The sequence below is a fragment of the Rhipicephalus microplus genome, chromosome 4 (genome assembly GCF_043290135.1).
Source record: "Rhipicephalus microplus isolate Deutch F79 chromosome 4, USDA_Rmic, whole genome shotgun sequence".
Lineage (NCBI taxonomy): Eukaryota > Metazoa > Arthropoda > Arachnida > Ixodida > Ixodidae > Rhipicephalus > Rhipicephalus microplus.
Genome location: NC_134703.1, coordinates 1,759,232 through 1,773,460, shown reverse-complemented (window position 1 = coordinate 1,773,460; position 14,229 = coordinate 1,759,232). Strand labels below are relative to the sequence as shown.

At 41.3% G+C, this 14,229-nt stretch overlaps 1 protein-coding gene across 1 annotated transcript in view; it reads right to left on the bottom strand.

Moving 5' to 3' along the window:
- Window positions 1-1,639: 1,639 nt before the first annotated feature.
- LOC142814067 (kin of IRRE-like protein 2) overlaps window positions 1,640-14,229 on the bottom strand; it is a 176,908-nt gene continuing 164,318 nt past the window's right edge. Inside the window, exons 12-14 of the mRNA XM_075892005.1 lie at window positions 9,542-9,572; window positions 6,260-6,416; window positions 1,640-5,685 (exon numbers count right to left, since the gene is read on the bottom strand). Of these exons, the coding sequence (XP_075748120.1) occupies window positions 5,491-5,685; window positions 6,260-6,416; window positions 9,542-9,572 (383 nt within the window). The 3' untranslated portion in view covers window positions 1,640-5,490. The remainder of the gene's footprint in view (window positions 5,686-6,259; window positions 6,417-9,541; window positions 9,573-14,229) is intronic.

Sequence of the window (14,229 nt, the reverse complement as noted above, 5' to 3'; positions counted from 1 at the left end):
CTGTATTTACTACATTCTCAATAGGAATGAAAAAAAAACACGTCATTTTCATTTCTTGCGAGCCCCACACATTTTACGGCAGGTCAAATACATATAGGACTTGAAATATTGCTTCGATTTTGAACAAAGTAGCATCTGAATTGATCACAAAAACAAGGAGAAGTTAGGAGGTTTGTGACAGTGACAGTATTGTTTAAAAAAAGTGCTCTAGCAGTGATTGTTTTTTTTCTTATGGCGCTGTGCAGCAGTGGATAATAGTGAACAGTAGTGTGTGTATTTACGTAGGACTAAATGCCACTCAGGACAAGGTTTATTTTCTAATGACTGACGGTCAGATGACCCTAAAATATGTTCAATATATAGCACTTCACATACCAAAACAACAACAATATGATTCTAAAGCCCACCGTAAATGAGGGCGCTGGAAATTCCAACTACCTAGCGTCGTTTAAAGGGACAATAAAGGCAAATATTAAGTAAAAGTTGAATCCTCAAATAGGGGTCCAGACACCTCGTAATGCTACTTTTGTGCCAAGGAAGTGCTTATTTCGAAATGAAATACCGTTATAATGTCCGCATTGCATTAGCGCTTTTCAAATTGCCTGCCTAAAAGCGGAAACTTTCACGTCACTATTGCCGTGCACAACGTTGCTCGGCTTTAGTGTGTGGACGCCGACACAAGTAGCACCAGAGCAAAAGTACTGGGAGACACAGCAACAACAACGGTCGTTGAGCAATTTCCTGCCATGGCCCCCGAAATGGCGGACGTGCTTGCTTAAACTAGGATCTACTAGATGGCGCGACCTGCTTAGTTTAACCAGGCGGAAATAGAACTTATGAACAACTCGCACTCTTCCCCATAGCAACGTCCGGCGGTTCGTTTTTCCGTGAATCAAACGGAATCGAACAAGCAGCCCTTTATTACGTCTCTTGATGCACTTCTTCCTTTAGTGCACCAAGTTAGATTACTAATAAATAATTGTAAGCGATATCTATGACGTCATTTACGCTTATTTCTCCGTTAGTAGAGCACTGCTGTTAATAATATTATCATTTTAGACGTAATACATTAAGCTTTCACTCTTCACATCAATTTTTGTTATTGTTATTGACATCGCCCAGTAAAGGGCATCAAGTATTTGGCCGCCATACAAATGCGTTTACCATGGCCGGTATCGTACGCACAACATTAGGGTGAGTAGCCAAACACCGTAATCACTGTGCTAACTCGGTGAAGCACGCCGACACATACATTTATGATGGGTATTGATATGGATTATGAATGCTTGGGTTTTGACGCCGGCCCTGCCATTTTGCAGTGCCGGCTCCGCTATTTTGCAGTGACTAAACTGAGAAAATATTCACAGATATTTCAGTTGCCCACAAATACTGCTTGGCTGAGAAAATATTCACAGATATTTCAGTTGCCCACAAATACTGCTTGGCACGGAGACTCGAAATGCAGGAATTAGAAAGTTGAGAGAAACCATTAGCCAATCAGCAGCAAAATGTAAATTCACTGAAGTAACATTGCTTACTGCAATTTTAATGGTATATAAAAACCCCAATCAAGCTAATAGTTGTAATGAAGAGAACAAAATTTTGCAGAAAGGCAGCATTAGAAAAAATGTGCGCCAAATACACGAAAAAAATATACTTTATTTGCACAACTTACAGCCGAGAGATCTCGAACGCTTCATGAAGACAGCAATTCTTGTAGCTACACAAATAAATTCTTGCAGTCTCCCTGCAGAACCCCTATAAACACGGACAGGTGCAAACTTTATTGAAGTACTGACCCGCAAACGGGATGCTCTCTAAGGAAATAGAAATAAGAGAACGAGGCATATGCAAATACAAAACCACACTTGAACACACAATTGTTATTTGCTTTCAAAACAAACGCCATCTGGAATACTCTGCGCATGGTGTGAAAGAAAAAGCGAGGAGATATATCATCACTGATTTTTTTTTTTCAAGTAAAGAACAGCATGTCCGATTAATTGTGCGGAGTCTGCTTTTTCTCACTGATGACAGCAAATGAAGACAGGTAAGTTTGATGACATGACACATATGAAGTACCAATGCGGCAATAAAGCATAATGGAAAAATAGCAGTAACTCTATGGCATTGTTACTTTCATGCGAACAATGAGGATTATAAATGACTGAAGTAGCACCACCTGCATTAAGCAGCGTGAAGATTTAGCATGAGTGTTGAACTTGGAAAGATTATGTGTAAACTAGCAAAATTGACTGACTGCTAGTCAAGACCTAAGCTGCAAAGTTAGAAAGATGGAAACACGTCATAAAATGGAATGATAATTATTGTACTTCGTTACCGCCAGTTGTAACGATTTGTCATGCCGCTAAACGGAGGTGACTGTGTTGGCTTTGATTCACTTTGTTTATCAGCAGTATTTACGAGACTCAAAGAAATGAGGCCAATCAAGGAAAGTTATTGAAATAATTGCCATTGAACGTATAACGATTGGTGAAAAATGTTGCGCTTTTTTCAAGCACCAATATGACTCATATTTTCCAAAACGTTATTCTAAAGACATTATCAATGAGAAAAATTGTGTCCTCAATGTTACCTTGTTTAAGGCGAAAATAACCAGATGTGTAGAGATATTGTTCTTGAGCCATGCTATAGACAGTCCTAATCTATGTGAGAAAACCCCACCAGAGAAGTTTGTTTACCCATATTTTCCAGAATAACGAAATCGCTACAGTTGAAGCGTTTTTGAAAAATCCTTATCGTGGACCTTTAGCTACCAACATCAGCAAGTGAAATAAAAATGGAAAAGGGAAGTGCTGTATTGTTGATGGAATGAATACGTGAATAGAATGTTAATGCTTTGATTTGAAAAAACCGCATCAATACATTATGAACAAGATCAGGAAGTAGTAACTGAATCAGCCGTTAAGGTATATTTTTTGCAAAATTTATGCATAAGTGACAAACTAATACAAGGGCAGCATTTTCCCAGCAGCATGAAAACACTTTAGCCGAACGAAAGCGTGCTAATATGTTCAAGACTTTCTTTGTAAAGACACAGTAGAGCATTTGGCATTACCATAATATGCATTATTCTGTTGCAAGTACTATAAAAAGTAAGAATGCTTCCAACAATTTCAAAACGAAATGGACTGGGTATTTTGAGCCCCGATGACTACAATAGCTTATTCTATAATGTATTAGTCATTCATCTCATGAATACACGCACATGCATATACATGCAGACGACATAACAAATGACAACGTGCTAAGTAACAATGTTAGAAAAGCTCTTTTTAAACTGTAAATCCCTGTGTGCAGAACATATCGTCTACTCGTTTAATGACATATCTTGTTCACTACAGTGTATGTGCTATGAACTTTGTATATATGTTGAGAACAGGGAAGGTTGAGTCCTTATTCTTTTATGGTCTCTTCAAATATAATGTGGGACGCTTACTATTTTCAGGAAAGCACGCTTGTGATTTATTATTACCATGCTACATGATGCATGGCAAGCTCGTTACAGAGCCGAGTGCTGTTTTTTTTCTTCAGATTCGAAAGACATTGGAAACGATTTACAAAAAACTTCTCAATCTTTTGTATTTTCAAACCACCATGGGCTGTGAAGTAATAGGCGACGGAAAGTTTCTAGGGCAAGGCAAGGAGGGAGGCGGAGTTTGAGGGTTGTTTAATAGGGATGTGTAGTTGCATATCAATTAGGATTGTTCAGAACTGTCCATGCAAGCAATGGAGAAACCTGACTGGGCTGGTCGCGTTGTCACACGGCAAGCAAGTTCGCTATGGAAGGGCTGGACTTCATACTACGTTTTTTTATTAAAAAGCAGTGAGCTTATTTCTTTCATGCAATTGTCAGAGGAGCGACACACTGATTTTTATACTTCATACCAGTAATACTTTTCTTGAAAAAAACAAGATGATTCACAAAGTACTCGCCTACAAAGGCACCCTTTTAAGGACAACTATAATTCAACTTCTCAAAGATACATTTCTTTCATGTACGATGTATCCAACTATCTCAACGGACGGCACGAAATTTGTGCATCAAAAGTATAGCAAAGGGCCGCTGCTATTTACACTTATATTGTAGGCTAACCCTTTGTACCAATACATTTTCTTGGTACAAACATAGGCACTTTGCGTGAGGTGGCACTGAGGCCTTTAAACGCAGCGCACACGCACACATGCAAACACACACTCAAACACAGAAAAACACCAATTTTCACAAGACACACTGTGTAAGCATACAGCATATGGCTCCGAACGTAAAACACGTCGCAAATGGGGACGCGTCGTCGTCTCCTTTTGCACAGGTGTGAGCTAGGCAGTGCAAGCTTGTCCTTAAACTCGGTGCACCATCTCCTGGTGACTCGCTAGCCGACGCAAATTGTACAGCGCCGCTGTTCTTCTTCGAGACCTCTGAAGGAAAACTAGCAACACGCAAGGCAGGATCAACCTCATCGGAAGAACGACAATCATGTACTTTACAAAAACAACTTGTAAAGTGGGACGCTATGCCTGAAAATGACGCCCCATTCGGCAGGTAAGTGCAATCAGAGTCAAAGTAACATTGTCGATCCTTCTAGCAGTGCACTACAAATATATAGGACAATGCGATGACCGATGACCAAGCCCTAGGCTGACCAACTAACCAGTGAAAACATTCCTGCTGGAGAAAAAAAAAAGCTAATCCTTCTAGATAACCAAAGGCTAGCTTGCATGAGCCTTATGACACAATATTGTATTAAGTAAATTTTGCTTTACACTTATTTAGTACCGTATATATTACTGTTTCGACCGAAAACAAAAAAAAAACAGGCTTTTGCTGCAGACAACGTAAGAAGCGCAATTATTCGCAAGAAAAGTGCAACAATTTCTTGAAAGTGCACAGTACTGATAGTAGCATCAATGACCGTAATGCTATCGCCATCATTCAAAAAAGAAAAAAAAACCAGAATCAACTTTTAGCTTTCAACGAGTCGACATATTGTCGCGAGTAAAGAAAAAAACGCTCTGCTCTATTTTTGCATGCTACAAGTTATTTGCTCACGATAATTAACTCTCTGTCTTCTTAGTCGGCATTCCCCATTCTTAGATAGTCATTCTGTTAATCTTACTGTCCAACGGTTGTCTGCCAGTAACAGGCAATTTCAGATAACGTAGTTATAGAGTCACCTGGCTTATTTTTTATCCCACGTGGTCACGTACAGGGCCGAAGGCACAGTAAATGATGGTCGCGGCGCTGCACCAGCAAACTGCAACAACAGGTATCAAAATGACTGAAAATGAGATACCGCCGCAGCGGACCCAGCTTTCTTGTGCATTGTAGTGTGCCAGAGCAGGTAATGACGAACATACGAGGCTGTGGTCTATCCCACATAGCACCCTGTATGAAGCAGTCACACGTCACTCTGTCGGTCAGTCTATGAATGCGCTCTGCACTGGGTGGACTTTGCGTCCAATGGCGGCTCAGAGGGACGCGTGTTCTGAAGTGGGCTGCTGTGCTCCGTTGGCCTGGAACTGCAGCTCGGCGTACTCGGTGCGTTCCGGCGCTGGCCTGTTGCCGTTCTGGGTGGGCGCAGCCGGAAGGTCCAGGCTGGCATACACAATACTCCCGTCGGACGCCCGTGGTGGGGGCTCAGGTCGGCCATTTTGAGATCCGCTCTGTGCCGTTGGTAAGGATAAAGAAAACCAGAACGCTGGTTTTAGTTTCGTGCTTCTTTCCATAGGCTTAGCTTTTGTAGTGAATTATACTGTTGAAAGAAGAGTGCGACAGCTTACGCACGAAAAGAAAGATTGTTGATGCAGAATAGGGCTTTTTTTGTAAAAGTGTTTACACTTAAGGGCAATTGCCGCGTCAGTGTCCCAACAAGTACGACAAAAAAGGAAGGCGTTGACATATGTTGATAATGGCCTTTTTTCTGCACTTACTCAACGGGCTCCCTTCTGCAGTGTCCATGAGGGCCATCCCAGCTAGTTTAAATATTTAATTATTAAATATTTATTCTGTTAAATAACTAATAGTAGCAAATAGTAAAGCTATTTCGAGCGTTCTCTCCAGCACTGCGTAGTGAGGAGACGTTCCCGATCGGTGACCGTGAATTTAGCCATGGATTCATCGACCAATCGGTCCAAAGACCCGCGTTAAATAAAGCGTTAAAAGTAATGAAGATTCTGATAAATAATTAATTATAATATTTCCTATAGACATTATACAAAAGTCATAGACTGTACACACCTTGCCATTTTCGTACTGCGTTGAGTCCTTCGAAGAGCCGTTCGATTTCGATGTTGGCGTGTAGAGGGCGTCTGGTGGGATGGCTACGTGACTGCCTCCCCCTCCCGGCTGCTTCTTGGACAGGGGAGTACCTTGAGAGTTCGTGCTGCCCACGTCACTGCGATATCATTCAAACAATCATGAAGTGCAAATAAATTTTCAAAAAGGGTAGTGGTGCGCACTAAGAGCACCACTGGGAGAATCGCTATTAAAATACAAAAAGTAGGGAAGAAAAGAGCGTATCTTCTCAGAACTTAATTCTTTCCTCGCTTCTGACAAGGTTCAAGCAATGAAAGCTGTGAGCAACAGTGCGTTCTTCCACTGAGCACAACTCGTTTGATTAGAAAAGATCGGGATAGGCCAAGTGCTAAAAGAAGTGCACTAATAAAAAACATCGGAAAGAACATGCTGCAAATTGTAGTCTCAGACGACACCGCCCGAATTCTTATATATTCGATATTATGCCCCAAACCTAAGTTTTCCTATAGCAGTAAGAAAATTTTTGTTTCGCCTATGTGACTAGTCTCCTTTGTTATCCTGTGCAGTCAGTTATAAAAAAAGTTTGTCTGCAAAGTGCATTTTCTTTTTGTCCTTCTCACAACTCAACTTCAAACTCGGAGAACTCAAAAGTTTAAGATTGTCAAAACAGGTTTTTTTTTTTGCTGTTTGTGCTAAAGAACTCCAGGTTCTCGCGAAAGTTGTGTGCGGAAGCAATTACGAGTTTCACATCAAAGCAATCGCAGCTCTATCTCGCAAGAGTTCGCACACCAGCAAGTTTTGCGAACTTTCAAGGAAAGACATTCCTATCATACCTAAATGCTACGGAACATATTTCCAGGATATGCTCAAACTTCCCAGCACTCGGAAATGAAATGTCGGCCTCAGATGGAAAATCGTGTAATTAATTACTACAACCGACTATCGAAGATCACCATTTATTTGTTGACGTCACGGCTTCCTTTAAAAATCCCGCTATGTATGCAGCTCAATTCCTAAAGCAATCCAGCTCGTATACACTTAACACACGCATGCACGCAAGCTCACAAAATCTCTAACTCCCCCACTTCCTGAGTCGCTCACACACGCATTCAATTACTCGCTTCCTAAGTTGCTCACTCTCTCGCTCGCCCACTCACTTGCCCACTGCGATGCCTGCAGAAGCGTATAAGATAGTATGATTGAACATTTTTTGGAATAAATTGTGAGAATTTCATACGATAGTTTAGAAAATAGAAGTAAGATCTCGAAGACAAGCACAGCATTTCAGAAACTTAGGCACCTAGCCGACGTGCTCGAATACTAAGAAACTGCCAAAGGTGACCACACGATAAACGTTCATCAACAAAGAGAAACAGCCACTTTGAACACTCGTACGCGTCATACCGGCAACGTTGCAAAGCTGCACAGCTACTCGGAATTCGGTCATACCTAAGCGGTGTTTCTCACGCGTTTAGTTTATATCATATGAAGCATTTTATGTCGATTAATAAAAAAAACCATAACTGGTGCTTCATACCTTTGACAACTCTCAATATACCTTAACAGAAGCATGTCTATATGTAAAGGATTGGTGAATTTGTGCTACTCCTAATATTCCGTCACCTACAGATGTGAACATTGAAAAGTTTGTCAATAATTTATCACTCATTGACAACACACTTCCGTTAAAACATATTACACCGTTGTGTAGAACACACAATGAAAGCAAGCGAACACACGATAAACTGCGAAACTCTAGCTACTTTGGAGAGTTTTCCTGAAGGAGAAGCTCGCACTTCGAGTGCAATGTTCTCACTTGCATCATCATGCATTTACTTATGGCGTATTCGTTCGGGCGTTCACGAGTGCTCTAGAGCACTGTGAAAAGTGGCGGCGCTTTCGATTGGTAGAATACGAGTGCCCGAACTACCCTCAGTTGGTTTTTTCAGAGCGTCAGCCGCCGACTCGTAGCGCTCTCGGCCGCTTCGACTTCGATGTGGGAGCGCGGCGCGATCTGACCGGGAAGACGGATCACATGACACATTCCGGCAAATTACGTAGCCGCCGGCAGGTGGACCAGGTGAACAGCGCCAACAGGGCGAGCACGCCTTTCGCAAGGGGACATCGCCGGGTGCGTAATGCATCGTGCACGTGCGCTGTTAGAGGCGTTGCTGAGCGTGTGTGTGGCGAGTTCGCATCTACGAAGCTATAAATGCATCATGTCAAAATAGAGACCGCTAGCGAAAGCGGAGGCAACGTCAATGCCGTCATCACAGCAGCTCGCACACAGCCACGTGATTTGCCTTGAAAAACAGTGCTCGGACGATGTCGATCGCCACATTTGTGCGCTGAGCTCAGAAGGCTGTCGCTGCGTTACAGTGACTATAGCTGCGTCCAGACATGTCGGAGATGTCCACTCTGAACTGATTAGTGTCATTAGTAAAAGCGGCTCAAGAACGTTCAGCCGCCAGTTTCCAGAGCTGGCTGCATGGTAACACCATAGGCCCGCTGCTTTGAGATCGCCGACTTATTCGGTTGGTTCGCTGTCTCTCGCACTCTGATTGCGAGCTCTCTCGTCATCTGGCGATTCCGAGCCAGAGGACGGAATTCACAATTATTGTTGTCGAGAGCCAAGCAAGTGTCTCGCACAGCGTTGATCGTTCAACTCCTCCAAATAGTCGCTTATTCTTCTTTTTTTAAACACTTTGTGAACATATTCCTTCCGAAGTACTTTGTTACGACTATCTGCGCCATGATATCAGGGCAAATTCAGATACGACGTGACCCGAAACAAGTGAAAACCTGCTCAAGCATATCTGCTCACAGAGAGGTAGAGTTGCCTCTCATAAGTCTCTTGAACTCTGGCGTCCTTCTAAGTTCGCCAGCATACTGCTTTTGAAGTAATATCCCCTAGCTCGTAATTTGACTTTCTCCATTTTGCTCGTTCATTTATATAACGTAAATTGAGATTTCGCATTGCATTCTCGACTTTTACCGCACTCTCGAAACAGATGCACCGCTACCTATTGGCCGGCCGAGAACGATAATTCTATTCTTTTCCAGTGTCCAAAGCATAATTTTCTATCTTGGTAAGAACAAAAAAGAACAAAAAGAACAAGTGACGTCTCCTACCTCAAGATAGAACTGTTGCTCTAAATTCCATAGCTGGCGCAGTCTGCTCATTTTTTATGTGGACATCAGAATCAACATACGTGCTATTCTAAAAGCAAAAATAATCGATAAGAATTAGAATATACAGCTTACCTTTCTCCATCTGGTGAAAACTTATGCCGACCTGAAAGATGGCGAGAAAGAACAGGTCATAAGTAGTCTAACAGACACACCGTGAGACAGGACAGTGAAAGTTGTCTATCAGGAAAGAATCGTTCAACAAGCAAAAACAATCAAACAAATAACCAAACAAACTAATGGTGACGGTCATGCATTCATGCGAAATGCGTTTGCCTTGCGCACGCTTTTCATCGCACTGTGAAAGAAAAGTTGAACGGAAAGAAAAAAAAAAGAAATATGGTGAGACTAAGACGTGGTACGTTTACAAGTAATAATCATGCGTCTAAACAGTAATTCATTCATTCATGAAAGGTTCTCGCCACATGCACAATCAACGAAACACACGAAGTTGTTCGCGGCCATTGATGTGACCATGCTTTACTCACCGCTTTCACGTATAATCGTACACGTTTCAAATGAAATACCCTCAAATGCAAGAATACGGAACAGTGCAGTTCCTAGGAGCGTGAAGTATGTGTGCAGCCCAGTGAGTGGCGTGAGTTTGAGATTGTTTGTTTACGTAGTGTTGTGTCTGCTGTAGTTGCGATCTACACACGAGAAAACTTTTAACTGTCTCGTCACTGAGTACAACGTAGATTAGAAGAATACCTGAAAGAAACCTGCTCTGCTGCAGAAAACATTAGCTTGGCAAAGAAAAAGAAAAAAAAACATTGCTACAAACCAGAACGTTTTTTCGGCGTCAACGCCGAGTTGTACATCTCGGTATATATCAATGATTTCTCAAATGTGTTTTTTTGTTTCTTTTGTTTACCTTGCTTGTATAAATTGTTCCACAATAGTAGAGGCTAAGAAAAAAACTACTCCAGGCAGCTTGAAAAGTTCTGACCCCCACTCTCTACCGTGGCAGCAGGTTGCGGAGGTTGGTCAACTATTGTGCTTGGGTTAACGTTCAGGATTACACCGACAATGAGTAACAATGGCACAATACAAAAACATAAGCAAGAAAAAATACAATATATTGTCCAGTACATAAGTATAGGCGCACGTGAGGAAGCCATTTCTTTCGGACAAAGCAGACTGATTGAGGCTTAAGCACACTCTTCACAAAGGCAGTGGTAACTTCAAGCAAAAGAAGAAAAAAAAACAAAAAACTAGAATAATGACTGCATAAGTGAAACTAGTTGAGACCGCATTATGTTTGATGTAATGAAACCAGCATTTTTGAGCGAATTTAGCAATCTGAGTAATTTTCTGTTTAACACTTAATTACCATAATTTGTTCAGGATTGGGGTATAGACCACACATCACTGTAACGGGTGGTATAGGTAGCTGTGTTTTTATGCAGACAGGCTATTTCGTTAAATCCGCTATTTTCTCAATTTATATACTAGTGACAAACACGAAGTAGGATACGATTGTAGGAAGAAAAGATAGTGGGGACGTTAGTATGTTACGTTTGCTATTATACGTATTGTTTTTTGTTGTAATAACTGTATTTTAGTAGGGTTGGATTCAGTTGTAGTTCCTCACACGAGGAGCGCGTAATTGATGGGTGTTACAAATAGCGAGTAATAGATTAGTAGTTTTATAGATGTTTGTAGACTATATCTATTGCCCTTAAGCATTCCTGTGATACGGCTAAGCTTTGTCATAACAAAGTGCACGTGTTGGTCCCAGTGTAATGTGGTGCATAAATATGTTCTCAGTACTTTCATTTCATTAACTATTTCTATGTTTCCGTTGTTCAACATTAAGTTGAGATTAGTTGGAATGATTGTTTCATTGGCGTGAAAAATTAACGCTTTCGTTTCATCGCAATCTATTTTCATGTAGTTTTTGGTTGAATATTTTGACATGTTCCGGAGAAACTCATTGGCGTTCTTCATTAGTGTGGTGTAACATGGAGTTCTAATGAACGCACTCATGTCGCGTGCATATACGATATACTCACCATTATTTTACATTAAGACAATGTCCTCTATGCATAAATTAAAGAGCGAAGACTTAGGATACTACCTTGAGGAATATCCGTTTTTATATTCCTAGTTGATGATTTAAAATGTATAATTTGTACATAATGCCTTCTCTGAAGTAAATATAACCTAATGAACTGTAATGGGATGCCCCTGACGCCATAGGTCTAGAGATTTGGTATAATATATTATGGTTGATATGATCAAACGCTTTAGTGTAATCGACAAATTTACCTATTGTTAACATTTTCTTTTTAATATTGGTCGGTATATGATCTTTATGATCTAAAAATGCTAATTGCATGAACTTGTTTTTTTTTTTTGGGGGGGGGGGGGGGAGGGAATCCGTACTGAGTTTTCGTGATAATGTGGTGCTTTTCACAAAAAGGCGACATTTGAGCTAAAATGATTTTTTTTCGTGACCTTTAGAAAAATGAGCCAAAATTGTGCGGCGGTAGTTTTGGATGTTCAGCCTGTCAGCATTTTTTTTTGTATTGGTATAAATTTGGCAGTCTTCATTTTCGTTGGCAAGATACTTGTAGTTAAAACTGTGTTATATATGTGTACTACAACAGACGATGATGATGATAGTTTTGGGTTACTAAAGAGACATCACGTTCAGCTAGAACATCTTAGCTGGTAAAGAAAACCTGCGAAATAAATAATTGTACGCTCACGCTGATGACTCCCAAATGTCACACGATCCATTCGCAACTAAATTTCCCACACAGCAAGCGCGATTATGAACGAAACTCGCTGCGGTATATATAGTTGATCTGGTGAACATGTTGCGTCTTACAAATTGCTTTGTTGCCCCGTTCAGAACCGGCAAAGTTCGGGATGAGTATAGTTTTTGGCTTTTGATGTTGTGCACCCTCCTCCTCCTCACAAGAAAATAATGCAGTGCCACCTCAATATTTCTTCCCAAATTCTTACCGGGGCTGCTGCCTGTTTCTTCTTCTTTTGCAGCCAGTTGTCCTTCTTTGTCTAACTTATTTTTTCAGTTGCTCTTGTACAGAGTAAAGTAACAGTTAAGTCTGTGCTCAGGCAAACTGGTGCCGAAAACGAAGATTACGGAGAGGTGAGCTTGAGTGATTTTCACCGTGTATTAATGCATGACAGTGCTTATTATTCGTTTAAAGCGCGCGCTGACAGATAAGAAAGCCCTCGGGACACGATTGGTGGGGAGTGAGCAAAATTCACGGAAGCATGTTATTCTACGCCACCATCGGTGTCTGCACAGCCACAAAACATTTCAAAACACCTTTTTTTGCGAATATCTTTTGGTAAAATGTCCGAGGGCATCTGTTTTTTTTTTTTAAGACAGATTTAACAACCCCAACAATCGTGAACCCTAAGGTCACATGCTCGTCGAAATTTGGACGCAACGATATCAAGTTCACGTATATCAAAAAGATACACGCAACAGATAATATACATTAACGTTCTTTATTTATAGCCGAACAAAGATTATCAAAGTGTTCCTGCGTATGCTACAGCCACACATTCTTCGCCTGCCAAATACAAAACACTCAGTAGGGCAAAAACAACAATTCGCATCTGCCAAAACTCAAATGACGAGGAGCCGTGATATTAACATTGAGGACATGGTACTTCGCAATGAACTGCAGAGAAAAGCCTTCAACAATCTCATCATATCAGGGGTACTGTATTACAGGCTTCACTGCGGCACTTACGACCACCCATTGCGAGATAACAGTTCGATCTTGTCATGCAGGCTCGACGAAATCGCTCAGTAAAACGTGAAACAGCGTGCTTTCTATATACATGCGCATTTCGTCTGAGATTAGCACAAGCTCGGACACAAACAACTCGGTGTATCGACACGCCGCTCCTTTGTGACACATATCTAGTTTTTTTAAACACAGTTATGGCGAAAAAAACAGTTGGGAACAGTATCCAGGCTAAAGCTCACGAAGTGCCTCCAACAATCCACACGAACCAGCCAACTAGTTGGCTTGCATTCACACCAACCAGCCCTCCAACGCATTTTGTTTCCCCCAACAAGGAGGCCCTGCAATGGAACGTATGTTTCAAGAAGCTAAACGAAAATTGCCCCAACTTGATGGTGAAAATGTGGCAGCTCTGAAATACACTCACAACACCAGTGTATCCACGTATCACGTGTGAAATAGGTTTTCACGACTGTGCCAGCCATTAGGTATCAGCCATGTCTGCAGTCATCAAGCCATTGATTACGAAGTCAATTTTGAATGCCACCTAGTTTTATTAAAGGCGGTGGCAAACACTTCAATGAATTAAATGCGAAGTGTTCGCAAAAAAAAAACAGTAAAACGAAGTGTTTTTGCGGTTTCGCAAACAAACCAACGCTCAGAGGGGCAATTCAATCACACTTCGCAACTTTGCGTGTCACACAACAGCGTCAAAACTTCGCTTGTAACAGGAGTAAACAATAACGAGCCAACATCTTATTTCGGCTCGTATAAATTTGTCGGAAGAAAGAGTGGAGGCTCAGCTTAATCCAAGGCATAGATGTGCGGCGAAAAGCGATGCTTAGGAAATCTGGCATCTCAGCAGCGCCATTCAGGGTTCTCAGAAATGACGCCAAAAAAAAAATGAAATTTCAGGCGTTCAGTGTTTTATTTTAACCTTTCGGTTTACCAATTTATATATTGCATGCAGGGAATGCACTGTATGACAGCGTACATTCAGAAAGATCCCTAGACACGCCGAGAAGAGAGGAA